The 27,941-nt window shown below is 42.2% G+C and overlaps 1 protein-coding gene, 1 long non-coding RNA gene and 2 other non-coding genes across 6 annotated transcripts; 1 reads left to right on the forward strand and 3 right to left on the reverse strand.

The window, feature by feature from the left end:
• Positions 1-161: 161 nt before the first annotated feature.
• Positions 162-10,837, forward strand: LOC106145303 (uncharacterized). 2 transcript variants are annotated; one of them, XR_002485496.3, is made up of 4 exons: positions 162-381; positions 815-950; positions 8,289-8,360; positions 9,103-10,837. It is a non-coding gene; the product is annotated as an uncharacterized LOC106145303 (long non-coding RNA). The 2 variants fall into 2 exon arrangements; XR_002485495.3 differs by lacking the exon at positions 162-381 and having other exon boundaries at positions 423-950.
• Ncapd2 (non-SMC condensin I complex subunit D2) lies at positions 2,545-27,900 on the reverse strand. 2 transcript variants are annotated; one of them, XM_005338351.5, is made up of 32 exons: positions 27,054-27,896; positions 26,175-26,323; positions 21,941-22,016; positions 21,607-21,665; positions 20,944-21,125; positions 20,550-20,692; positions 18,390-18,517; positions 18,195-18,318; positions 17,866-18,013; positions 16,132-16,329; positions 15,458-15,592; positions 15,273-15,360; positions 14,994-15,174; positions 12,709-12,833; positions 11,721-11,957; positions 11,260-11,434; positions 10,889-10,973; positions 9,116-9,249; positions 8,678-8,810; positions 8,500-8,584; positions 8,255-8,422; positions 7,876-8,048; positions 6,682-6,793; positions 6,259-6,382; positions 6,026-6,181; positions 5,520-5,697; positions 5,340-5,434; positions 4,700-4,780; positions 4,371-4,554; positions 3,343-3,469; positions 3,109-3,264; positions 2,545-2,887 (listed from the first exon to the last, which is right to left on the reverse strand). In XM_005338351.5, exons 2-32 carry the CDS (start codon positions 26,299-26,301, stop codon positions 2,802-2,804), a joined length of 4,203 nt encoding a protein of 1,400 aa, XP_005338408.2. In that variant the 5' UTR covers positions 26,302-26,323; positions 27,054-27,896; the 3' UTR covers positions 2,545-2,801. The 2 variants fall into 2 exon arrangements, with proteins under 2 accessions (XP_005338408.2, XP_040136995.2); XM_040281061.2 differs by lacking the exons at positions 2,545-2,887; positions 3,109-3,264; positions 3,343-3,469; positions 5,340-5,434 and having other exon boundaries at positions 4,415-4,554; positions 27,054-27,900.
• On the reverse strand, positions 21,202-21,527 carry LOC120888810 (small nucleolar RNA U85). The gene has a single exon (XR_005732490.1). It is a non-coding gene; the product is annotated as a small nucleolar RNA U85 (small nucleolar RNA).
• Positions 26,019-26,120, reverse strand: LOC120888722 (U6 spliceosomal RNA). The gene has a single exon (XR_005732417.1). It is a non-coding gene; the product is annotated as a U6 spliceosomal RNA (small nuclear RNA).
• Positions 27,901-27,941: the final 41 nt, after the last annotated feature.

The raw sequence follows: 27,941 nt of genomic DNA on the forward strand, positions 1-27,941 counted from the left end.
GCCGGGCCTCTTACCCCCCCTTTTTTTTATCGGCCTGCCCCGTTCTGGAAACGTGCACGCACCAAACGTGTGGGCTCCGGACGGAGAGGGGGAAGGGACTGAGATTGACCCGTTCGGGAGGTGACCTGTGATTGATTCTCAGGATGGGGCTGAGGGTATGTAGAAGACCGTGGACTTGAGGACGCGGGCTCTAGTGCTCGCGGAGGACATCTAGGAGTCAGGGATGTTAAAGTTGCAGCACAGTCGAAACGGGAGGACTTTGGGAACTGGAAGGGTGGGGAATTAAAGCCGGAGCTCGGGAGTGCTCGCGGCTGTCCCTTTCTCATTCTTTCAAAGGCTGTGAGGCGGGAAAGTTGAGGATCTTCTTCTCTAGGCTCTTCGGTAATGATACAGGAACAGCTGAAAACAAGGCCCTGCAGGGGCTCGGGCGCCTCCTGTGGGGGGTGGGGGGGTGCTTCCTAGGCTCCACTTCCCCCTCCCCATCTCTTGGCTCGAGGCCTCTCTGGATTGGGGGCCTGGGCTGGGGACAAGGCAGTAGGGGCCTGGAGAGGGAGGAGAATGAGGGGGAGGTTCCTGCACAGAAGGTCACTACGTCCTGAGACCCTGGCAGCCTGGAAACCTGATAATTGGGGCAGACAAACCAATCTCTGTCTGCACCAGCTTCTCTCACCAGGCCTGGGTTGGGGCCCCATGGGGAGGATGGCATCACTGGGGCAGGGCTGGAGGAGACTCAAGAAACCTCCCACAGAGCTGCTCCTGGGAACCTGAGGGCTGCGCCACCCACACTAGGAGACAGTGCTCCTTTCATCCACAGCAGCCCAGGGCAGAAGAGCAGAACGTGATGGCGGAAGTCCCTCCCCTATCCTAGTACGTGCAGGCCGGCCAGGGAGCCAGGAACTCCCTCCACTGGCTGCCCCTGAGGACGTTGGGGGCAGGGTGAGTCCAGAGAGGTACGGGTGTGTGCGCGAGAAGGGGTCTCAGGCACGTGGTAGGACAAGTGCCTAGCCCCTTCCCACAAACGGGAGGGAATGATGGAAATTCATTTCTTTCTTAGAAGGGTAGAGATCCTGGACAGGGTCAGGTTTGTGAACTCTGTGAGGCTGAAAGGAATGAGGACTGGAAGGGGGTGGGGTGGGATGGGCGCGGCTCATCAGCTGGTGCAGGGCAGGGGGATCCAGGGTGGCTTTGCTAGGCCAGCGAAATCTGAGACCAGCCCCCTGCCCTTCTAGCTAAAAGCCTGTGGCTAAGTTTAGCTAGCCCAATGATAACCTTTGCTTAAAAGGCAGGGAGCATGCAGTGCTGCACCCCGACTCCAGCCCCAGCTCTTTGCCTTTTTGGGAGGGCCCTCCCTTCTTGAGGCCCCAGAGCCAAGGCTGTGTCCATGCCTGGCAGCCACCTGCATGGCCAGTGCCCAGGCTTTTCATGAGCAGCAAGAGCAGGCCAAGTGGGCACAGGATGAGGGATGGGAGGAGGCTGCAGTGCCTGAGTGGTGGGGGAAGCAGCCCACAACACCCCTGAGGAGACTGCTTCCTTCCAGCAGAGGCCCACAAAGGAACGTTAACCCTTTCCCCCCCAAAGGCCTCAGAGTCCTTCCATGCTTCTGTCCAAAGTGTGATTGTGAAGTATCATCTTCCCTTTTGCCTCATGTTTGTCATTTCTCATTACTGTTCCCTGCACCCCACCCCCAAAAAGGTGGAGAGCTCAGTGCCCATGGAGTGCTACTGGTGCACTGTGCTGTTGTCATGACAGCAAAGACAGGAATGTGGTCTTGACAACAGGCTCACTGCCTCTGGTTCCAGATGACTCAGCAGAAATAAGACTTGGGGAGCTAGAGAAGAATGGGCAGGCTTCAAGGACACCATGAATAGTGTGGCCTACTGCTAGACCTACTGCACACCTGGTAACATAGTAAGGAACCCCTGGTAGGCACACCTTGTCTCTATAGAGCTGGAGGGGATCGTGATCAACCAGGCCAGGCCAGTAGCTAGTCTTCAGAGATGGGAACGGGAATGGGGCAGGGCAGGGAATATGGAGGAAATCAACCTTTAGTCTAGAGCAGGGTTTCTCAGCCTGAGCACTATTGACATTTTAGGTCAAATATCTGTCTTTTGGGCTGTACGATATTTACCAACATCCCTGGTCTTTACTCATTGGATGCTGGCATTTCCCCTCAGGCTGTGACAGAGTCTCTAGGCATTATCAAATGTCTGTTGTTCCCCACCCCCCATGCTGAGAAGCACTGATTTAAGCCTAGAAACTGCATAATTCTCCACAGTGGGGCCATCTTGTCACTTGTGCAGGTGAAACTGGTAAAGGGGAGCATGAAGCTCATCAGAGATTTGGAGACCAGCACCAGATTACCTGAATCTTAATGTGAAAGATGAAACAAAGACAAGGGCTGGGGTTGTGGCTCAGCGGTATAGAGTGCTCGCCTAGCCCATGTGAGGCCCTGGGATCAATCCTTGGCACCACATAAAAATAAATAAAAGTATTGTGTCTAACTTAAAAAAAAAACAAAACCCAAAGACAAGTTTAGGACAGAAATGTCTAAAAAGTATGTAAAAGCATTTATTCATTAGAAAACAAGGAGTCTGGCAAACATCTATTGCAAAGTGAAAGCAGGTCAACCCAATTCAGGCAGGCTAGCTTAGAGAAATGCCTTGAATTTTAAAGATCATTTATATATTAAAAAAAACAAGGTGACAGGCAAACAATGTTATGCAGAGATAAGAAAACTGGAATTCAAGATCATCCCAGAGGATACCCTGCACAGCAGGGATGAGAACAGGTAATTTGACTTCTTAGGATCTGTGCCTGAGAGTGGATGCTCTGCGGAGGGGGGTTGTTTTCTTGGGTGTCTCATCTTCTGTCATCTCTGCTGAAAGCTCTATTCAAAGGATTGGAGGAATAAAAAGAGCTGAATCACAAAGATGGTGAAAAATAGATCTCAGAGAACAAATATGACAGCTCCACACCACACTATAGAGATAAACCCAAACTGCAGAGAGGAAGACATCATGGGGCAGTGGGGCAAAGAGAATCTATACCCAGTTGTGCCCTACAACAGGGATCCCATCAAAAGTAGCCATCCAAGATGGAGCATCATACCTTCCTCACTGGACTCATCGCTTGAAAAGACAACCTTGGGTTTCTTTTTCGAAGTGCGCTGCTGAGTTTTTGGAAGTTGGCGAGTAGTTCGCCGAGGCTTGGGTGTTACAAAATCACTGTCAGAGGAGGCAGAGGCCAAGCGCTGCTTCCTAGGGACTAAAAGACAAGGAGATGTGATTAAAAGAAAGGTAACTGCTGCTTGTGGGCTTCCCATTGTGAGGCTGGGTCACATACCAGAAGATTGTTTCCTGGCTGATGGGGCTCTCTGGCTACCTCCTTGGCCAATCTCAAGCTCCTCTATTCCATCTGATCCTCTGGTGTGATAGGCCCGAAGCTTCTGCTCAAATTCATCTATTATAGCCTGGCAAGGAAAAAAGGAGATAAACAGCAAGTCTGGAGACATTGTTATTCTATGATTGAAAAGACGGAGTGAGGAAAGATGTGGAAGAATGGCAAATTTTTACTGCAAAGCTAAAGAAGTCGATTTGAAAAGGCTACATGCTATTTGACTCCAACTTTTTGACATTCTAGAAAAGGCAAAACCATGGAGGACATAAAAAGATCAGTGCTTGCTAGGAATTGGGAGGGAGGAGGGGGAATAGATAGAACACAGGAAATGTTCAGGGCAAACTATTCTAATAATAGTGGGCACATGTCATTATATTTAGTAATGCTAATCTAAACTATGAACTTTGGGTGATGATTTGTTAATGTGGTCACTAATTCAATCATGTCACTCATTTATGTCAATATACATTGTAACAAATGTACCATTCTGGTGCAGGAAATTGAGAATGGGGAAAGGTTATGTGTGTGGAGATGGGTATATGGGAACTCTGACTCACTGTTCAGTTTTGCTTTGAATTTAAAACTACTCTAAAAAAGAGTCTATTGTAAAAAAGAAGAAAGAAAAAGAAGAATTGAAGAAAGATTGGATCTTAACCTATTGTGGTAATACATCCTTAACCCTAATGACTTGGGAGGCTGAGATAGGAGGATCACAAGTTTGAGGCCAATCTGGGCAAATTAATAAGCCCGTGTGTCAAAATAAAATAAAAATAATTGGGAATATAGCTCAGTACTAGATTGCCCTTGGATTCAATCCCTAGTTTCAAAAAAATAAAACAAAATTTTAAAAAAACCTATTCTCAAATCATCTTGGTAACATAGTGAAGCTGGGGATAAGTCATATAATAGTGTGAGCACAAGAGCCTCAGAACACTGCCTAGGGAGAGCAACCCCTATTAAACTGTGCTGCTTACCTTGCCCTCTGGCTTGGCCCCTCGCCGCAATTTGCCCACAATGGACAAAAGAGCTCCGAAGATGGACTCATCTGACAGTTTATCTCCAAAGCAGTCAAAATTGTCCATCATCTTGCGTAGGCCTCGCTCTGTGATGGGAAGCTGTGACATGCAGTAGGCCAGGTCCCGGTACTGTCGCTCAGTTCTGCAGATGGGAAAGGCTTTGTGAGCAATAGGCTCACAAAAGGTTGTCCTTCATAGGTCTCCCTTGGTCCCAGGTATATCACTGGTAGTTCTTTCCCCCATGTGGCTGTTGTCAACACAAAGATCTTTCAGGAAAGGCAATGTACCGAGCTGTGCGGAACCGCTGACATAGCTTCTCTACCAAGCTCTCGGTCTGCTTGTCCTTGGTGATGTAGGAGAGAAGCTGCCTGCAGAAGGGGAAGTGAGAATGTGGGATCAGCCAAGAGCACCTCCAACCTCATCCTCTAAGACCTATGCTGGACCCTCACCTAGCACCAGACTTCTCTGTCTTTGCTCAATAGAAGAATGTTCTTGGTCATGGCCCTCTAATTGCCTCACTGCTTCTCTTGTCCTCTCCCAGACATTAGAGAACCCACTCCCCAGGAATTTTTATTGTGAATAGAAATTAACAAGAAAAGTTGTCATTTGTGAGTACTAATGTGTGCCTTCCACAATGTTAAGAATAGTAGATTATTCAATATTCTCAAGAACTATGAGAAATTTTTGGAGGAGAAAATAGAAGTCAAATTATTGCTGAAGGTCATACAGCTAAAAAGCAGCAGGTCTAGGGTAGAGGTGTAGCTCAGTAGCTGAGGGCTGGCCAGGGATGTGAGACCATGGGTTCATCCTCAAGAGCTGCCAAATGAATGAATGAATAAAACTAAAATGGAATTCAAATTTAAGTATGTCTGATTCCTAAGCCTATGTGCTAGTGAAAAATGTGCTCCAAGGCCCATGGAACAGTACTTCATGATGGTGTGGAAAGGCTCTTCCTCCACTCCACCCTCAGGGTCTGATAGGCGGCTGATGATATCTGGAAGGAGATTATAGATGGCGTTGCCCTATAGAGGAGAAAGAATTGTGCTAAAGGGATGAGGTAACCTACATACTCCCTCTGCAGCCCCAAGTTGCCTCTCCACTTCTCACCTTGTGAGAAAGCTCATTGAAGAAGTTCTTGGCCAAGGCAGCAATCTGAGGCTCACGGTCAATGAGTAGCACAGCCATCTCGCTCACCTGCCCCTTCACTTTCACCATGTCCTTTAAGATCAAGTGTGTCATCACCAGGCCTGCTGTCTTCCGCACTTGTGGAGCTGGGTCCCTGAGGCTAGGAATGAAATCTCAAGACATTGGGACCCAGACCTCTGAGCTATACCCTAAAACCAGTAGGAAAGCTTCTCAGCAGGGATCCATTACCCTCAGAATGCCATGCTAGAAGCAGTTAGAAAGGTGTCTACAATTGAAAACTGTAGCCAAGGCATTGCATTGAAGCTTCAATTCCCTTAGAGTCACACTTAGCCAGGGGCCTGTACAGGTTAAGTATCAAGTAGAAAGTAATGTCAAAGACTAGGGAAATACAGTCTTAGTGACTCTCACACTAGCATATCGGATTCCAGGAACAAGCAGGGACTACTCAAAGGTGAGAGATTTCTTACCGAGCATATAGATGAGGTGTCCAAGGATCCACCAAGTTGGGAAAGCGGATGGCCAGATCCCCACTAGCAATCATGAGGTTAGACCGGACAATGGGGAGTGAAGACTTTTCTAGCATGGTGAACAGAAGACGAAGCTGGGAGTCACAGAAAGTAGCGCTAGTGGCAAGGAGAAGAACATCAGAGAAGCCATCTCATCTCCATCCTCTTTGAGGCAGTATCAACTCAGAGCCTACCTGATCATGCAGAACTTGCCAAGGGCAAGTGAAGCAGCTGCAGAAAGGTCTGGGTTGCCATAGAGACCAGGGTTGTTGCAGACTTTAAGCAAAAGTGGAACAAAGGCAGCCAGGATCTGTTTGCCTGTTGGAAGAATACTCTATGTTTGGGATGGGTTATTATTATTATTATTATTTTTGATACTGGGGATTGAACTCAGGGGCATTCAACCATTGAGCCACATCCCCAGCCTTATTTTGTATTTTATTTAAAGACAGGGTCTCACTGAATTGCTTAGCGCCTTGCTGTTGCCGAGGCTGGCTTTCAACTTGTGATCCTCCTGTCTCAGCCTCCCGAGCTGCTGGGATTACAGGCATGTGCCATGGTGCCTGGTAAGGGATGGGTTATCTTAACTGGGGAGATCACTTAGCAATTTTTCTTACCGTCCAACAGTTCCATCTCACAGATGCTACGGATTAACTCTGCTTCTGGATCATCAGCGGTGGCACCCACCAATCCCAGCTCCTCCTCCATGGTGGTCTCAGAGCTTGAATTCTAAAGGGAAAGATCATGGTGATCTGATCATGGGTGACCAAAAACATCATATTATAGTTAACATTTCATTTTGCATGAACAGATCTGAGGAAAGGTGATGTCTACAAAACCATTCATAGAATTGCCAAATGTTTGTGTGTGGTAAAGATAAAGCTTTTCTTTTTTTGTACCGGGGATTGAACACAGGGACACTTAACCACTGAACCACATTCCCAGCCCTATTTTTTGTATTTTATTTAGAGACTGGGTCTCCTGAGTTGTTTACTGCCTAAGTTGCTAAGGCTGGCTTTGAATTCACGATCCTCCTGCCTTAGCCTCCTAAGTGACTGGGATTACAGGCATGCACCACCATGCCTGGCTGAGAAAAAAATTCTATTTCTTTGTTTGTTTATTTTTTAGTTTTAGGTGGATACAATATCTTTATTTTATTTTTATGTAGTGCTAAGGATCCAACCTAGTGCCTCACAGGTGCTAAGTGAACACTCTACCACTTGAGCCACAACCCCAGCTCCAAGAATTCTTAAATAAGGAAAAAAACTAGGTCCTCTGATTTTGTTTTTAAGCTTTAATCAGATTTCTATACTGTTTCTTAATTAATTCTCACAGAAGATGTAGTTATTGTATATGGAAAACAAATGGATCATGGCAAACAATGGTTCAAGGTCAAAGAGAAGGTCAGACTGTTCCAAGGCAGTCTTATTTGTTTGTAAAAAAAAGCTGCCTTTAGTGGAAAAGACATGAGGTCCTCCTACGTGCTAGGCCAGTAGTGAAAGCTGATGGGCAGGGGGTTGGGTTCATGATGTTTTAACAAACATTGCCTCAGGTAGAGCCTAAATCTTATGCTGAGTTGCCTAGCTCTGTAGTCTGTATTTATCTAATACTCTTCCTTCCTGGTGTGCATGGACAGACTGTTCAACCTTTGTTTACACTAATCTTTCCCAGGTTATTAGCAACAAAGAGGCAGAGAATCTTCACTTAATAGAGAAGCAGAGATCCCCAGAAGGAAATGTTCTGACCCAAGGTCATGAAATAACTCTGGAAATGCTGGGGACAGGAACCCATCACCTAGGTGCTCTGCTTACCTTCTCCTTGGGGTCTTTGGATTTGTGTTCCTGTTCTTCCCGAAGAACTCGGCGCCTACAGAGCTCTCCACTCACGGCCTGTTCCAGATGTACCAACTGCTGCAGGGCCACATCCCCAGCTAATGACAGCAGGTTCATCAATAGAAAAGTGGGGAGCATTGGAACAGTTTCCTCTAAAGGAAGGGAGAGGAAAAGGCAGGGAGAAAGATATGGTCAAATTCCATCAAACTTATTGTTTCAACTTCAATTTGGACAAAAACGAGACATTGTGGACTGAGAGGTTGTAGAAAGGGGTGGTAGCAGTAGCTTTTGGCCCTGTAGGGAAAACAGCAGAAGCTGGTTGCCCACCCGAAGGCCCAGCAAATCTCTGCCCACTTACTGGGATCCTCCTGACTGGTGCTCTTTTCCTCCAGCTTCTCTAGGGCCTGCTTTGCACAGCCCTGCAACATCTGGGCACAGATCACCTCAGGGCCCTCTGCCAGTTGGTAAGTGAGGGTTACTGCTACCTCTTTGAATGGGATCCAGAGTGGGTCTGGGTGGGCAAAGCCTAAATCAGAGAAGGGACAAGCTGTTCACTGTAGACAAAGGTTCCCAGTTTTGCCAAAGCCCTTCTGGATAGCTCACCTTTAGTAACCATCTCCTGAAGTCGCTCAAACAACCTATGTTCATGAGGCAGTCGGAAGGGAGGGTGACGTTTGCCCAGAGAAGGCTGTGGAAACAAGGAAAACAGAGTGCAAGTGTGTGTAGAGGATGTAAAAGAGGATCTCTACTTTCCTCAGTTCGACATAACCACTCCACATACCTTTCTCCTATCAGAAATGTTCGCGATGGTAAGGCACACCTGCTGGGCCAGCCTATAGTCCTGTGGGAACTTCTCATCCAGCCCTATGCTCACCAGCGTGTCTAAGTTGCTTCCCACAATTTCTGGTTTTCCTCTAGGGGAAGGAAGCCATAAAAGTTAAAGATAGTCTTGGACAAGACTGTGGGGGACAATGCCAATAGGTAGGCACCAGCGCCCAGCATGGGGTTTCCAGAGCCTTGGAACTAGTGAGGCTGACACAGGGCTGACCCCTTGGATCCCTCTGGTTCTAGTGAATCTATTTTTACTAGACAGAAGGATTTAGGTAGCCAACTCCCAGCAGAGCTCAGCTGGGGTGATTGCTACTACCAAAGGAGAAGGAACCTTCTCAGAACCTTTCTTTTCTCTCCCACCCTACTGCTTACTAGAGCTGGGCCTCACCGTGCCATCATGCCAAGAAGCATGACAGAGGAACAGCGCTCCAGAGCAGAGCAGGGGACCTTCTCAGTGGCCCGCTCCCACAGCAGTTGGATCACTGCAGGTTTCAACTCATCCTTCTGCACAAACTCACAGAGCTGAGGAGAGAAGAAAGAAGGCTCAGGCCAAAAAACAAATCCCTTTGGCCCACTTCTCTGAAGACAAGACTAAGAACCTTAAGTGGGTAAAACCAATATTTTGGAATGAAAAAGGAAGAAGGATACTCAATATGTAAAATAGGTGCTTCGGTATCAATTTTCTATACTCATGCCTTCAAACCTACACTTGTTAAAGTGATACATCAGCACTGATTTTTTCTAAGTTCCATGTAGATCCATAGTTCTGACTATATTCTAGAGATTTCTAGAAGGTTTTCTTGCTATTGCCACAAACTCAGCCTGTATAAAATGTAAGCTATCATTCTTTCCTGCCTCTTCATTTTGCCAGTAGTACCAATTCTCTCTTAATTATACATACTTAAAATTTCAGTCACCGAATTTTATGAATTAGTCCTACCTATCTTTCCTTTAATATTTGTCTTCTGGTATGTCCAATTCTGTAGCTATTCCTCCAGGTCAGAGTCTTACCCCTTGTATACCTATAGTAGCCTCCAGTAACCTTCCTGTACTGTACCTAACCCCTCTCCAACCACCTTGTATGTGGTTGCTGGGTCAGTCTCACCAAACATCTGTCTCCTCCTGTCACAGTTCTATTATTTATTACTTTGAATCAGCACTCTGTCTACCACACAGGCTCCTGACTACTTACCAGCCTGGGAGATCTCAGGCCACTTGCCACCACCAGGGTAGCTCCCAGGGAAGAGAAAAATATAGCAGGCAGCAGTGCTGCTCCCAGTGGTAACTAGAGGTCAGTACTACCTTCACTGTTTGTATCCACAATGCAAATATTTCATAGGAGGTTTGCCTCATTAAAATACTGGGGTCCTTGCCTAACATGAAATCCTAGACTTTGAAAGGTATTCAGGACCTGCACAATTTAGTTTCAAACTACATTCCCAATTTTACCTTCTGTTCTAGATAATTTTGAGCCAAAATACAATATTCCTTATTCTATAACACAGCTTGTCTCCTTGGGTTTATATCTGACATGCTTTCCCTCTAGTCTCTAACTCTTTATATTCTACTTCTCTTTCAAGACCTAACTTAAGTCCTACTACCTTTTCACAGCTTCCCTTGACCATTCTACCACAAACAGCTCTCATTCCTACTCCATATTCCTCATGCCTTCAAAACTACACTTGTTAAAGTGATACACCAGCACTGATTTTTTCCAAGTTCCATGTGGATCCATGAACAGCACAGAAGTTAAGTATGTTTTCTGGAGTTCTCATAGCCTGTCTCTAACTAGCTGTAACTAGCCAAGTTCCTTAACCTTCTACTAAGACTCTCAGATTTCTCATTTTAAAAAACAAAGAAAACTTCCTTACAGAGTTGTGGAGCATGAAATATCATTTAAGTGTTGTTATTTTATTATTATTGCTATTTTAATCATTACCTGCTATTTTAATCATTGCCACTTATCATAACAATTATCAACTTGCTGCATTATTCTAAAAATGTTTTGTGTTTTGGCTATCAACTAGATTATTGTTTCTTTTACAGTTGGAAATGTCAAAGTTAATAATCTTACACTTCTTTATGGGCCGAGTAAACTGCTGAACACATATTTGCTAATATTTGTTGAATGAATAAAAAGAGAGAAAGTAAGATGACTTACAATTTCCTCAAGACACTGAATGGTCCCAACGGAGGCATCCACTAGCAACAAAGAGAGATTCTGAATCAAAGCCTGGGCCTTGGCTCTGTGGGAACAGCAGAGATTGGTGTCATTGAAAGACTGGTGAGTTGAACTTGGCAGACAGGTTATTAGGGTTTTCCCATCATAGTGTCAAATAATTGTTTAGGATAGGCTTCACTGGAAATTCAGCTCTACCTGAACTCTATTATAAATCTACTAAACATGCAAAAAAAAAAAATCTGCATATGGATTTGAAACTCCTGAGGGGGAAGGATGGCCTTCTTAACTTTAGCAGACTAGAAAAATCCTGTGAGAAGGAAACCTCAGAAAGACAAAAGAAGTCCATGTACCTGGTAGAATCCCCTTTGGGTTTGAGGTAGATTTGGCGGTAGGCATTAAGTACAGCTTCCCGGACACCAGGCTCCTTAGACCAGATGAGTGGCAGCATGCGGCGTACCCCAAACAGGGCCTGGGGTACCCCAAATTGGAATACCATCACAAAGAATTCTATTATCTCCTGTACCACTGAAAGGAGAGATACAAATGTCACCCATCTACTTGACAAAACTCCTCCAATATACAGAAAAAACTCTTAACATAGTAACATCCTCATTTTCCTGGAGAATGTCAACTTCTCTTATAATGCTTTATCATAAAATTCTCTATATATTAAGATATATAAGCTGTACAAAGCAAATGGAAGGAAAGAACAGTTGTCATTTAAAGGAGCAGGGAGAATTCAATAAAATATAGATGGGACAAGTTTTCCAATTCGAAGAGGCAGTCCTTTCTGTATGAGACCCTGGCCTACCTGTAGTCGTGTTTTCATACATCATCTTGCTGATGATGCCAATGGCCTCTGTAATCTTCCTGGAAAAGCTGTAAGCATCCTGCAGATATTGCACCAGCATCTCCTGCTTCACCAACTCATCATTCTGCTCAGATCTCATAGGTTCTGATACACTGGGAGTGTCTTTACAGTTAGTCTGTCCTAGAACCACATTCTTATCAGACCCCTGAGAATTGTTCTTTGTGGAAGCTACTGGGCCTAGAAGTTAGAGAAATACAGGACAGTTTTTAAGGGAATATGGGGAATCCAACAGCTATCACCATCCCTGGATTTTTTTCCCCACAATGTGAAGGTATGAAATTAAAACCTATTCTAAGCTGGGCGCAGTGGTATACGCCTGTAATCCCAGTGGTTTGAGAGGCTGAGACAGGAGGATTATGAATTCAAAGCCAGCCTCAGCAATTGTGAGGCGCTAAGCAACTCAGTGAGACCCTCTTTCTAATAGGACTGGGGATATGGATCAGTGGCTGAGTGCCCCTGAGTTCAAATCCTGGTATACCCCCCCAAAAAGAATAAAATAAATAACTTGTCTCAACTATTTAAAATAAATAAATAAAACCTATTCTATGGGGCTGGGGCTATAGCTTAGTGGTGGAGCACTTGCCTAGCATGTGTGAGATATCAAGTTCAATCTTCAGCACCATATATAAATAAATAAGTTAAATAAAGGTATTTTTGTCTATCTACAGCTAAAACAAAAATTTTTTTTTAAACAAAACAACAATTTAAAAAACCCTAAGATGTTTTGGTGGTTCATTTCTCAAAAAAAGATTCCTGGATAGTCACCCTGCAACAAGGCTATTCCCATTCCAGAGCAGAAGCCTTGCCAACTCCCCTCTAGCCTCTTTTAGGCACCAGATTCTGTTAGCCAGGACAGTATCTGTCATAAAGTAAATGCTCAATACATACTAGTTGGATTGTTTGTTGAATGAAGAAGAAAAAGGATAACCTTTGAAGATAACTCCTAAGAGATTTAGAAACCTGGTCTCCTCTGACTCCTCTGGGTCTGCATAACTGAAGAGTTCAGACTCCTGGAAGTGGCCTATGGCTTCTTGAGCAAGAATGATGGCCTGCCTGAAAGAACACAAACCCGTTACCAGTTCATCACCCAAAAGAGTGTTGCTATGGTCTTTTGTAAGGAAGCCTACCTCATGTTTCCATCAAGCCCCCGGGCCTAGTACCCAAAGAAAAGGAATACATCTCAGATTAAGCACATGTTCCACCACTGAGCAACATTATTAGCCCTTGCCTAATTTTTTAAAAATTAGATTTCTGCTAGGAAAAAAAAAAAAGGTTTTTAAAAAAGTAATTTAATTTGTGCCTACCCAGGGATTTTAAAAAAAAAGCCATTTAAAAAATTTTTATTCTAGTCAGCAGTGGTGACCAACACCTGTAATCCCAGCTGCTCAGGAAGCTGAGGCAGAAGGATCACAGTTTCAAAGCCAGCCTCAGCAACTTAGCAAGGCTGTAAGAACCTAGTGATACCCTGTCTCAAAAAAGATAAATAAATAAAAAATTAAAATGGCTGGGGATGTGGCTCAGTGGTTAATCACCCTTGAGTTCAATCCACCAGGAAAAAAAAAAAAAGTTTTGTTCTAATATATGTTTAAATTTGTAACTGGAAGAAAAACAACTCTGGATTCGTACTCTGAAGAGTTAGACTCACTTTGCTATTTACTAGCTGTGTGTGATGATCAAAAGTCACCTAACCGACCTCTATTTCTGTATTTTTTTTTAATATTTATTTTTTAGTTGTAGTCTGACACATTATCTTTATTTATTTATTTTTATATGTGGTGCTGGGGATCAAACCCAGAGACTTGCACGTGCTAGGAAAGCACTACTGAGCTACAACCCCAGCTCTATTTCTATATTTGTAAAATGGGTAGATAATCTGAGGATATCAGCTACTTAAAATATCATGGGCAAGCCAAGCTTGGTCATGCCTATAATTCCAGTGGCTTGAGAGGCTGAGGCAGGAGGATTGCGAGTTCAAAGCCAACCTCAGCAAAAGCGAGGCACTAAGCAATTCAGTGAGATCCTGTCTATAAATAAAATACAAGGGCTGGGGATGTGGCTCACGCGGTAGCGCGCTCGCCTGGCATGCGTGCATCCCGGGTTCAATCCTCAGCACCACATACAAAGATGTTGTGTCCACCAAGAACTGAAAAGTAAATATTAAATAAATAAATAAATAAAATACAAAAAATAGGGCTGGGGATGTGGCTCAGTGGTTGAGAGCCCCCGAGTTCAATCCCTGGAACCTTAAAAAAAAAAAAAAAAGGACAGGGCTGGGGTTGTAGCTGGTACAGTGCTTGTGTGAGGCACTGGGTTCAATCCTCAGTACCACATAAAAATAAATAAAATAAAGGTATTGTTGTCTATCTACAACTAAAAAATATATTTTAAAAAAATTTAAAGCAGACTATAGAAAAAGCAGAGAGGAAAAATTGCTGGTTGTTAGGCTAAAATGTCAATTAGGAATCTTCTGCTAAGGATTTCTGAAGGTTGTGGGGGGTAACATTAGCAACATGAGAAGAAACCTTCTGATAGGAGAAAATACTAGAGTACTTAGAGGATGACAGAAGCAGTTATAAAACTACAGCTTTTACTTATGCTTCTATAAAATAGAGATAGAGATGTTAGAGGGCAAACTAGTCACCCTCTTTTTTTGAACAGCCTAATTAAGAAAGAATTAAATAATCAATATGCAGTGGAAATTTAAGAATACATATTGGCAGTTATAAGGCTTTTATTTCTAAGCTGCTCTGAAGTTCTAGAATCACCAAAACACTGGGAGAAATCTTTTCTCTAAGAGATTCAGACTAGGTTGATTACTAAAATAATTTTAAGCAAATTTGATATTTAGAATTAGAAAGTCATTAGAAGGCTGAGGTTGTAGCTCAGCAGTCGAGTGCTTGCCTAGCACACATTAGGCACTGGGTTCGATCCTCAGCACCACATAAAAAATAAAATAAAGGTATTGTGTTCATCTACAACTAAAAAAATACTTTAAAACACAATGATATTATAAAAAAAGAAAGTCATTAGATATATTATCTACTCAATTTCTTATTTTAGAGATATCAAAACCGAGTTAAGCAATTTATATAAGATTATATAATTAAAATTGTACTCATAGACATTCTTCAAATTGATGAGGATTTGTTTAATTTTTTTTGAGATTAACTTTAAACCCAAACAGATCATTGGAAATCTCATTCTTTAACATACTTGTAACTAGCTTTGGCAAGTAGTTGATAGATGCGTCCTTTCACCCCTTCTGTGGTCTCTGTATGAGCAATTTGCTTAGGAATCTCTTCCTTTTCCTGGGGAAGCTTTAGAAGCTGCTGAAGGGTAGACTTCAATTCTGGCAGCATGGCTTCCCACTCCTCCTCTGGGTCTACTGCTGCAGCTGAATGAGAATTTCACTTAGTCTCTTTCAAGGGAGTTTCTGACCAGAGAAGAAGGCTGGATGGGGTGAGAACTCTTTTTCACACAGTAATTACTCACAAGCAGTGGCAGTTTGCCTCTGGGCTCTCATCTCTTGTAATTTCTGCATCTCCTTCTGTAGTGGTCCAGCAAGGTCAGTATCACTAAGCTATCAAGGTAAAGGGAGTATCAAGTCACTAAGTGACATAATTTTGTCCTTGTTTCCATTTCATTCCTTCTCTTTTGAATGGACCAAGTCTACTTACCTTGCAGGAAAAGGGATTATTGGCTAAAAAGCTGGCCAGCAGCTGGATGGCATTTTTACATACTAGCACTGACTTGTCTGCCAGACGTCCCACTGCTAAGACCACCACTGCCTGGAAACGTGTCAGAGGAAGGGCCTAGGTGGGTGAGAAGAGAAGGATCAGCTCACATCCCACATCATCAATTCTGATCTTTTTTGGGGTACTGGGGATTGAACTCTCAGGGGCACTCAACCACTGAGCCACATCCCCAGCCCTATTTTGTATTTTATTTAGAGACAGGGTCTCACTGAGTTCCTTAGTGCCTCACCGTTGCTGAGGCTGGCTTTAAACTTGCAATCCTCTTGCTTTAGCCTCCCAAGCTGTTGGGATTACAGGTGTGTGCCACTGTGCCCGGACAAGATGATCTTAAAGTGTACTCTAACTTAAGCTATCCACTAATTCTCAAGAAAACTTCCCATGGGATATAAAATATGTAAGCAGTCTTCTCTGTGGTGAGTAAGACACATTATGGTCTTAACTAGAGTCAGACATCCTTGTCCTTAGTAGAGACAGAATTTTATTACTGGTAATAAAATTCCAAATTCTAGACTCTTCTTTGAGGCAGATATTCGTCTTTACTTTGGCCAATCTATAGAGGAATACCATATGTATTTATCACATAGAAGATTGCTTACTTTCTGCTGAACAATTCGAGTGAAGAGCTGTAAAACACGGCTCCGGACAAAAGAGTTGACATCATGGCCATGGGCTTGCAAGGTATCCAAAAACTGATCTCTGGTTTCTCGGCCTGCTTTTTCCAGTTGATCACCATTCAGAACCTGCAGTATCATTTCTGCCATGGCTGCTAGCACAGCATTGCGCATCATGTAATTCTAGGAGGGAGAAATAAAGCTGGTATGGCCCTCTGTATTTCCATAGTAATTCCACCCTCTCTAAACTTGTGGGCCCATCCAGGCACAAAGGGGAAGCAAAGACTTTGGTCAAAGTTAAGATTATTTGTGCTGAGCTGTGATTTTTCTGGCCAACTGCTTAGGTGTTCACTCCTAAAGTTATGGGGAAAAGCTAAATCCCAAAGGGGACTTGTTTGCTCAGAGGAGAATGTAGAAATACAATAAACAAGAGACAAAACCAATTTTTGTCCCATAAGGCTAACCCAGGGAAGCATGGTGATATAAGCTTAAATATTTCTTATCTGAAATGGTTAGGCAGAAGTGTTTCAGATTTTTTTTTAAAAACTATCTGATATTCATAATGAGGTAACTTGGGATGGAACCCAAGTCTAAACATGAAATTCATCTGTGTTTCAGATATACCTACACACACACACTGAAGGTAATCTTATACAATATTTCAAATAATTGTATACATGAAAATAAGTGGAATTTCCCACTTGCTGTATCATGTTGGTGCTCAAAAAGTTTCAAATTTTAGAGTAATTCAGATTTTGGATTAGGGATGCTCAACCTAGTTGAACATTTAACCTAGTTAAATGTGAAATCGTATCCACCCACCTACACACATTTGAAAAGCATTTGTTACTGTCTTTCATCTGAGGTCTCAAAGCCTTTGATTCTTAACAAATAATCACCCTCTTCTCTCCATCTCACATTTTATTGACAGAAAGACCCAGGAAAGCAGAAATCAGCTCTGGTGTCAAGCAAGTCTATTATAGAATCTGGTAAAACTAGGGTTTGGGAATTTTGCCAGGCCATGAGCAACAGAATAGATTCCTCTCCTCTCTTATACCCAGTACTGGGGATTAAACCCAGGGGCACTCTGCCACTGAACTATATCTCTAGCCCTTTTTTATTTTGAGACAAGGTCTTGCTAAATTGCCCAGGTTGGCCTCAAATTTGTAATCCTGCTGCATCATCCTCCCAAGTAGCTAGGATTATAATTACAAGTGTGCATCACCACACTTGGCCAAGATAGAATCTTTTACAAGAAATTAAAGTAAATTTGATGATAACTGGATTATATTTGTCCTTGACATTCACCTAGTCATGCCCAACATCAGTTTGGGAAGCAGCCAGATTAGCATCCAAGGATGAGAGAGAGATGTAAGAAAGAGCTTGAAAAAGCTCTTTTTTTTTTAAAGAAAACAAATCAAGCCAAAAGGTAAGAAGTGCCTTCATCCTGAGGAATGGATGGGTCTCAGAATTAAATCTGAGTCATTCTCATTAGACTTAAGCCGTGGACCATACCAGTCAAGAAACAATATTTTGGGCTGTGGGTGTAGCTCAGTCACAGAGTATATGCTTAGCATGTGAAAAGCCTTAGGTTTAAACCCTCAGAACCACGTTTAAAGAAAAGAAAAAGAAGAAGGGGAGGGGGGAAGAGAAGTACCTTTTAACAATAGACTTAAAACCCCTAGAAAAAATCTCAGAGATCTCCAGTGGACCACATACCTCTCCATCCAGATGGTCTAGCAAAATGCACATGCTGGACATCAGAATAGCTGGGACCCGTTCTGCAAGTTCTGTCAGGAAGGCTGCAAAGCCCTTTGCCCCTAAAGGGTCCCGACTTAGCTCCTGGGGACACTTCTGTCCAATCTCTCTATACAAGGAAAAAACAGCCAAGGCTAGATTGCTCAATTACTCAGTTCCCAGTGAGGGAAGATAAGACTAGTATCTAATACCTGAAAGAATCTTTTGTTGCTCAGAGAATATATTTCCCCTTTCTTTATCCCCTCCCAAAAGAAAAAAAGAATTAGAAACTTTTGAGAAGAAAGAATCACCTTACAATCTCTCCCACTATGCTCTTCATTCCATAATCAGTTGCCCACAGACTCACAGCTGCCACCAGTACAGGTGCCAGGTGTTCAAAATGCTGCAGCATCTGTATAATCTTCACAGTGGCACCTGCGGAAGTACCAATCATGAGAAATTATGGGCAAAATGACAAAGTTAGGGCAAAATGGAGGAGAACTTACTGAGCATATGGTTATAACGTGTCAAGGCTACTCCAAGCAGTTGTGTTATGGCTTCCCGGGTGGGACGGTTCTTTTGATGACTAATGGTGGGATTCTCTAAAAGGCGGTAGCAACAGCCAGTAACCAAACTAAGAAAGGAAGAGATGGAAATGATGAGATCAGCTTCTGGAGTCAAACATATTGAGGGCCCTGCCTCATTCATTTTTATCCCTATTGCCCCCCAAAGTTAAGGACTTCTAGGGTTGGTTTTTTTTTTCTTTCTTTCTTTCTGTCACCTTCCATACCAATTTGATTTGCTCTTTTAATTCAAAGTAGGTATTCTTTCTTCCAAGATTAGTGACTTTCAACCAGTTACCATGGAAAAAAGATATACACATAAGAGATAGGACAAAGTCACCGATGACTTCTCACTGTCAAATATAATGGCCAATTCAATCCTTATCAAAACAAACCTTCCTTTACCTTACACTTGATACAGTGATCACTTACTTTTTCCATGGAACATATATTTCATTTGGCTTCTAGGACAGTTTCCTTTCTCTATTTCTTTGGTTTCTCTTCATTTAACCCTCTTAATGGTAAGCATAACTGGATTATGTCCTTAAGCATTGGAAGTACCCTAAGGAGTCCTTGGATTTCTGCTCTTTTTTGTTACACTTATTGATTTAGTGACCTCACTTAGTTTCAAGGATTTAAATACCACTATTTTCCCAAATGTGTACCTTTAGCTCAGACCTCTGTATTGAATTCCAGATTTGTATAATAGCTGAATGTGACAACTTTACTAACATGTCTAATAAGCACCTCAAACTTTATATATTACAAACAGAACTTCTGATTTCCTCTCCAAAACAAGCCTTTTTTACACCAGTTAACCAGCAACCCTATTCTTCCATATGCTCAGGCAAAGACTCTGGGAGAGTTATCTTTGGCTGTACCCTTCCCCTTATACCTCATGCCCAATCTGTAAGTAAATCCTATAAGCTCTACCTTAAGAAAAAAGTACAGAATCCAACCAGTTCTTTTCATCTCCAATGAAACTCCATGATCCTGCTTGAGTGACTCATAAATGATTTCTTACTTCCCCCCTTTTCCTCTATGGTCTGTTTCAATCCAACAACCAGGATGACTGTGAAAAAATGTGAGTCAGATCACCTCACTTCCCTACTTGAGACTGGTAGCATCGCACTCTGAGAAAGTTCAAAGTCATCATGATAGCCTATAAGGATCTGTAGTTTGGCTTCTCACTGTGTCAAAGCCTACCTCTTCCACCTTCTCTCAGCTGCGGTCTTTCAGGCCTTTTTGCTATTACTCACACATGCTGGATGCATTCCCTCCTCAGGGTCTCAGTACTTACTGTTCCTTTTTCTTGCCCTTGCTATTCCTTCAGATATTCTCATAGCTCTCATTCATGTCTTCTGGCTCTTTGCTCAAATGTTATTACCGCAAAGAGCCATTTTTTTTTTTTTTTTAACCCAGAGAGTGAACCCAGGAGCTCTTAACGACTAATTCACATCCCCAGACCTTGTTCTATTTATTTATTTATTTTTGAGACAGGATCTTGATAAGTTGCTTAGGGCTTTGCTAAGTTGCTGAGGCTGGCTTTGAACTCATGGTCCTCCTGCCTTAGCCTCCTGAGCTACTGGGATTATAGGCATGCACTACTGTGCCCAGCAAAAAGGTCTTGTTTGAACAGCTGATTTAAAAATCACAACTCCTTATCTCCTACCTCTATTTTGCTCCATAATAATAAACCATAGAAATACTATATGTGTTAATTGTCTTCTAGTCTATAATATAAATTCCAAAAGGGCAAAAACTTTGTTTCCAGTGTCTATTATAATAATGCTGGCAATGGGCATTAGAGAAATTCACATCACTTCTAAAATTTATTATCTCCTTCTTCTTATTATTCTTTTTTTTTTTTTTTTGTGGTGCTGGGGATTGAACCCATGGCCTTGTGCATGCCAGGCAAGCACTCTACAAACTGAGCTATATCCCCAGCCCTATTATCTCCTTCTTAACAACTCCATATTATGATTATATTTTTATGTATTACAGATAGAATGGAAGTATGAAATGAAGTATTTCAAAGGAACATCTAACAGTAGAATCCTATTCCTCACAGCTTGGTATTATTGATAGCCAAAAACTACCCACCTGACAAATTCCTCTTCAATTATTGAGTGGTTCCATAGGTGACGAATGTCCAATTGGAGTAGCTGTGTTAAAAGCTGAAGAATTGGTTGTCTTTCTTCTTCCCAGTCAAAGCCATGAGCTGCTTTGGTTCGGGCTTTCTTACCCTAAAAGAAACAAATATGGTCAAGATCTGCCAGTTTATGTACCTAAACCATCCAGTATAAAGACAAGGTAGAAGGTAATATAGAAGCAAAGTGTAGAAGAACTACTTATCAGGAAAGACATTATGGCACTTTTGAGTACTTCTTCTTAAATATACAGAAGGACAGAAGGCATTTGCAGAATCATAGGATTCCCTTCTTTCCCATCAAGTTCCCCTTCTCCCATTTTAAGTAAGACAGAGAGTCCAAATTACCTTCCCACATTGATCCAGATCCATAAGACTTGTCTGGCTGGCCATGGTCTCAAAGGATTCCAAAAGGCGTATCAAAGCATAGCAGTTCATTTTGAGCACATTTAAATGGGCGCTTCTATCTGATATACTCAAAGTTGCATCATCCAGGATGGCTGGAAGCTCCTGGGAGTGGTGGTTTACCACTGTGAGAGGCAGAATATGGGAGTTGGTTTCATTCACTTTCTTCATCTATCCCAACTTCAAAATACCCATCACTGCAGCCATCAGATTACCAAAGATCTGTGTTTCATCTCTCAGTGGTCAAAATATAGCTAAGTCCTTTGAAACCCCTGACCCTGATATCTCAAACATGCCCTGTTTCTACCCTCACTCCAGTTACCACAATTTCTCTCTGGCAACTGGAAGAATCACCCCTATTAAAAAGAGGTGGTTCAAAAGTAGGAGAAAGTTCTTGTTGGTCTGCCCTTACAGTGAATGCACATAACTCTGTATCACCCACCAAGATTACAGACCATAATAGGTCAAAGGTTCCCAGGCTTAGCCAAACCAACTGAATCACAACAGCCTTGATATCATCATGTGGCTGATAAAATATAGGAAACAATAAACACACAAACAAATAACAACAAACCTTCCATCCCCTACCCCCTGACCCATAAACACCTTTTTTCAGGAATTCCAGAGTATCTTCTTTGAGGCCAGGATCTATACTTCGAAAGTGACTATGAGGGAAAGAAAGTGTGGAGGTGAGAACCTGCAGAGCCATTCTAACAGATCAGAGCTAACCTAAGGAATCTAATGCTTGAAAAAAAACATGAAATTGCTCAACTATAATAAATATGATGGTGAGCTGGGCAGAAATGCTTATTAGTAGAGATATCAGCATCCAGAACCATTTATCAGCGAACCTACAATTTGGAATTTCAGAATGAACATGCAAAATTAGGGCAAATAGCTACCAGTTCTTTTTAAAGTACTAGCAGGGAATTTTACTTACTGTAAAATGCTGTAGATAGTATCGAAGTGCTCCAGCATAGCAAGGGGCCCTTGAGCTCGAAAAGCAGACTGAAATACTATAAAGATGAAAGAAATTGATCAATGTGGAGGGGAGAGGCCTCTTTGGTAAATTCTATCCACAATGCCTTTAGTTGACATGTCTCTTTAGTCTTTCCCAATTTTCCTCTTTCATGATCTTGACGTTTTTTAAAAAAGGTGTTGCCCAGTTATTTTGCTTGATGTTTCCTCATGATTATACTGAAGTTATACATTTTTGGCAAGTCAACCACAAAAGGAAGGTCTGGGTCTTTCTCATCTGTTTTATCAAAAGATACCTGATGGCAGACTAGGGAAAAGGCTTAGTGGTCAAGTGCTTGTCTACAATGCATAAGCCCCTGAGGTCAATCCCCAAGCACCACAAAAAAGAAAAGGAACATGATGGCAATCTCTTATTACTGGTGATATTTGATCACTTGGTATCATTTGCCACATTTCTTCCCTGTAAAGTTATATTCCCCTTTACAATTTAATAAGCATTTGACATGTACCAAATAATGATGTTTCAGTCAACCATGGACTGCATATATGACAGTGGTCCCATAAGATTATATCACCTAGTGATATAGCAGCCATCTTTGTATGTGTAAGTATATTCAATGATGTTCAATGACAAAATTGCTTCTCTTCACCATCTACACTTACCTCAATCTCATGATTAAATGCAATGTGATTGTATATGTACATAAATTTATTTTTTGCTGGGGTACCAGGGATTGAACTCGGGGGCACTCAAACACTGAGCCAGGTCCCTAGCCCTATTTTATATTTTATTTAAAGACAGGATCTCACTGAATTGCTTAGCGCCTTGCTTCTGCTGAGCCTGGCTTTGAACTCACAATCCTCCTGCTTCAGCTTCCTGAGCCAGTGGGATTACAGGAATGTACCACTATGCCTGGCCTATACATACAAATCTATCTATATATCTATATATGTATATATACAATCTTACTCTATATACATATACACATACATATATATTTAAATATTTATTTTTAGTCGTATTCGGACACAATAATCTTTATTTTATTTATTTTTATGTGGTGCTGAGGATAGAACCCAGGGCCTCATACATGCTAGGCGAGCACTCTACCACTGAGCCACAACCCCAACCCCAAATCTATATCTTCTTATTTTTTTTTTGAGAGAGAGAGAGAGAGATTGAGAGAGAGAGATTGAGAGATTGAGAGAGAGAGAGAGAGAGAGAGAGAGAGAGAGAGAGAGAGAGAGAGAGAGAGAGAGAGACCCGGGCCGCACACATGCCAGGCGAGCGCGCTACTGCTTGAGCCACATCCCCAGCCCAAATCTATATCTTTATTAGCATCTCTCCCTTGATCTGATGTCTAGAAGTAGAATAATTTTTTTTCCTGTCTTATACTTTTTATTCTTTTAAAAACTTTATCAGAAGCTTCACAACAGACTTAGTCAAAATTGTATCATGTGCTTGTTTTTCTAATTACTAGTGATGGAAACGAAATTACTTAAGATTGGTAAAACCAATCAAGATTACTATCTAGGAGCCTCTCTAAATCTGGGAAATCATCATTTAACCAACAAGGAACAAAGTGGAGTGTGGAAAATGACTGATGGGTAGTTAACATCAACAGTGTCCATAGATAGACCATTCTATCTATATTGTGTGGGTATATACAGCTGTACACTATAGCAAATTATTCTTGAGTTATTATAGTGCATGTATATGTATATATTTTTAAATGAATGGTCATTCTTTTTAAGGGTTATTTTAGCATGACTTTTGTAGGGCTCACAATTGAACCCAGGGCCTTACATATACTACACAAATACTCTTATCACTAGCTAAGAATTTCTTTTCTTTTCTTTTTTTAAATATGTTGCTGGGGATTGAACCTAGGGCTTTACGCATACAAGGCAAGCACTCTACAAACTGAGTTATATCTTCAATGCCCACACCTCCCCCCCCCACCTTTTTAAGAAGAGGTATCATTATGTTTCCTAAGCTGGTCTCAAACTCATGAAACATATGGGTATTCCTCCCACCTCAATCTCCCAGGTACCTAGCACTATAGGTATGTACCACCACACCCAGCTGAGAGTCCATTTTGGAAAAATTGTATGGCTATTATGGTTTTGGTGTTTAGAATCTAAACATGACTTCTATTATAAACACCAAAGATCAAATCATTTAATTAATTGAGCAAGTATTAACTGATATGTTATTTGTCAGGCACTGTTAAGCACTTAGGGTTATAACAATAAACAACTAGACAAAATAACAAGAGTTCTTTCTCTCAAGGAATCTCAATAAGTAATAAATAAGAAAATTTGGAATATGTCAAATAGTTATAAGGACCAAGGAGAAAACATAAAATGACATAGGGTATGCCAGAGTACAGGCAGATAATTTATATTAAATGATTACAGAAGGCTTGGTGATAGATGACTTTTTTTTGGGGGGGGGTACTGGGGATTGAACTCGGGGGAACTCAACCACTGAGCCACATTTCCAGCTCTATTTTGTATTTTATTTAGAGCCAGGGTCTCACTGAGTTGCTGGCTTTGAACTTATGACCCTCTTGCCTCAGCCTCCAGAGCCGCTGGGATTATAGGTGTGCACCACTACGCCCGCTGATAAAGGACATTTGAGCAGAGACCTTAAGGAATTAAGGAGATGATTTATGCAGACCCTTAGGAAGGACATTCCAAGCAGAGAAAAACTAATTCGAAAGCCCAGAAATTGGAAAATGCCAATATAGGTGGAATGGAATAAGCTGGAAAAAAAAGGTCAGATGAGAAATGGTATAGGTTATGCTAGGGTCTTGCTCCTCAAAATGTGGTGTTGGGCTGGGATTGTGGCTCAGTGGTAGAGCGCTTGCCTAAACATATGTGAGGCACTGGGTTTGATTCTTAGCACCACATACAGATAAATAAATAAAATAAAAAATTTCATCATCGACCAATAAAAATATATTTTTAAAATGTGGTCTTTAATTCAGCAGCATTAGCATCATGATCTGGGAGCTTACTAGAAATGCAGGATAAAAAGGCCTACTGAGAGCTATTCAATCTGAAAATAATGTGTTTCAAGATCTTCAGGTAATTCAGAATGATTCTAGCCTATCTCCGCTTGGCATTTGAATCATGGTTGTCATATTATCAAGCTGCTGCATTAACCTATCCTTTCTGTTTAGCAGACAATAAAGGAAGCAGATTATTATCTCTATCTTTATAGATAAGGAAGCAGAGGCACAGAGAAAATTAAGTAACTTGCCCAAGGTCAGCTTCAAATCTGGGCAGTTTGGCTCCAAAGTCTTTATTCAATGTACCTCTCCGAAGCAACCTGACATAAAGCAATTTCAAGAGGTACGGTGACATTATGGGGTCTTCTTGGCAAAACACGAGTTATTTTTGGTCATTTATAGGTTTCTATAGGCAACTACACCATACATATAATCAGCACACAACATTTCAGTCAATGACAGACAACATATATATATCATGGTGGTCCTATAAGTCCCCTAGTGGTGCTGTAGTCACTGTAACATTGTTACCCAAGGCATTATTCAAATGTTTGTGGTTATGTTGGTGTGAACAAGCTTATTTTACTGCACATGTACAGTACATGTAAAATACACCAAATACAATTATATATAATACTTGATAATAAATGACTATGCTACTGGTTTATGTGTTTACTATACTTTTGTTATTTTAGAATGTATTCCTACTTATATTAAAAAAATAGTTTACTGTAGCTGGGCACGATGGCATATGTGTTTACTGTACTGTACTTTTGTTATTTTAGAGCGTATTCCTACTTATATGAAAAAAAATAGTTTACTGTAGCTGGGCGCTATGTCACACTCCTGTAATCTCAGTGACTTGGGAGGCTGAGGCAGGAGGATTCCAAGTTTGAAGCCAGCCTCAGCAACTTAGTAGGCTCTAAGCAAGTGAGACCCTAGCTCCAAATAAAAAATAAAAGGGGCTGGGGATAGAGCTCAGAGCTCAGTACAGTGTAATTACTCATGAAATAGTTTTTGTTTTGAAATATGGAATGCTTCACAAATTTGCATGTCATCCTTATGCAAGGGCCAGTTAGTCTTCTTTGTATAGGTCCAATTTTAGTATATGTGCTGCCTAAGCAGGCATGGGATGATTGTTATGAATTGCTGGGTACAATGACAGCTGTGAAGTCTTACCTCTAAGCTGGGATGGCAAATTTCTGATGGGCAGTACCTCTTGCACAACATAGTGATTCACACCTCCACTTTTCAACAACTCTTCAGGAGATAAAGGCAGATGGAACTCATACAGTTGGGGAGACATATTCTTCCACTGGCTAACAAGGCTAGAAAACAAACAGCAAAAACATCAGGGGCTAAGACCTGTCTTTTCATTTGTTTCAGTTATTTCCCCATCTCCAACATAAAATATTCTTTAGTTTTAGAACCAGCTTATAACATTAGGATGTAAGATCAACCCTGAACTAGAATCTAATTCTTTTCATGACTCTAACACTTGGTCACCTCACTTAATCCCGTCTGTCTCATCTGTAAACCGGAGGTTACTAATTTCTTATTACATCTCAAGGTTACTCTGAGGAGGAAATAAACCAAAGGCTATAGAAGTATTTAAGGAATTGCAAAGTGGCATACTAATGCATAAAGTGAGCATTATACTTCCATTTTGATGTGCAAAGTTCCTTAAGTATAAGACAATGTCCATCAGAGACTAAAACAGTGGCCTACCATGGGTTAGAGGCTTCAGAATGTAAGAATCTGCAGTAACATTTTTATTTATATCAGGTTTTGTTAGACTATCCGAATAAATCATACACGATTTTACTCTCCTAATGGCAATCCCACAGAGGGCATGATAATACAATTTACTGTACAGATTGGGAGATTAAGGTTATGCGATTTGCACAAACTACACACAGCCTGGATCTGTCATTTCCACCACATCGCACCCCAAGGATATGTCTACTATATCTCCTTGCCTATTGCATATTGTTAAAGACTGCGTTATGCCGCACCCTGTAGCTGATTTTCTCAACCCCACATAATTCCACATCTCACCTGTGAACCTTACACGCGACTCCTCGGATTCGGGTAGTTGAGTTGAAATGGCAGGAAGAAAACACGAGTACAGAAAACGCACCAATCAGAAAGTCAGTTTTCAAGTTGGCGGAGAACCCGACCAATCCACAGCAGGCTGAGACAAAGACCCGCCTTTGAGCCCCGCGCCGCGCGGGCAAAGCCGCCAAGATCGAGTTCAAATACCAACGGCTGCAAGAGGGCCAATCACGACGCTCGCTGGAGCGGCGGCCAATCACAAAGCAGTTCCCTGGGCGCGTGCCAGCACCATCCACAGAGGGGATGGGCTTAGACCCAGGTTCCACGCCCTGCGCGCGGTGAGGCTTCTTCCTGCTGTATACGGTCCCCTTCCGCTCGGTTGTTGGGAGGAGGCTCTAGGAGCGCCTGCCAGAGATGTCGCATTCCTTGATGGACAGTGATACAGCCTTTGGAATAGTGACCCACTCAGTCACCCCCAGAATGAGAGGCAAATCCGAGTTGCGAGTTAGAAGCCTTGGGCTCTAATTCAAGTTTCTGCCATTCTTCCGCTATGTAATGTCCAGCAAGTCACTGAGCCTCAAATTTCTCCTTCTGTAAAATGAGGGTAGTATACAGCTACAGCCCAAGACTGTTATGATGCACAGAGAAAAGGGCTCGGTCTTTTAATATTCCAAAGCTCTGGGTTCCAGGTTCTGATCCTTCATCTCCTTCACAGTTGAAGGACGCTGAAAGAAACGGGAATGGGTGAATTTTCTTGCAATTTCAACTTTCGGAAGCTCTACAGAGCAAACCATAACCTCCCTTGGCTGTAGCGCTCCAAAATTTCCGGTGGATAGGCCGGAAGTACTAGGCTGGGTGGGTTGTGCAGGCCTCTGTCGGCCGGAACTCGGA

The sequence above is a fragment of the Ictidomys tridecemlineatus genome, chromosome 6 (genome assembly GCF_052094955.1).
Source record: "Ictidomys tridecemlineatus isolate mIctTri1 chromosome 6, mIctTri1.hap1, whole genome shotgun sequence".
Classification (NCBI taxonomy): Eukaryota; Metazoa; Chordata; class Mammalia; order Rodentia; family Sciuridae; genus Ictidomys; species Ictidomys tridecemlineatus.

What these genes read in the sequence shown, in the direction of transcription:
- Ncapd2 (XM_005338351.5), bottom strand. Translation starts at nt 26,301, where the DNA reads ATGTCTCCCCAACTGTATGAGTTCCATCTGCCTTTATCTCCTGAAGAG. An exon ending in CTTGCCAAAGCTAGTTACAA is followed by an intron (nt 12,834 to 14,993) that starts GTATGTTAAAGA and finishes GTGTTCTTTCAG; the next exon opens with GCAGGCCATCATTCTTGCTC. An exon ending in CGATGAGTCCAGTGAGGAAG is followed by an intron (nt 2,888 to 3,108) that starts GTATGATGCTCC and finishes TCCTTTGAATAG; the next exon opens with AGCTTTCAGCAGAGATGACA.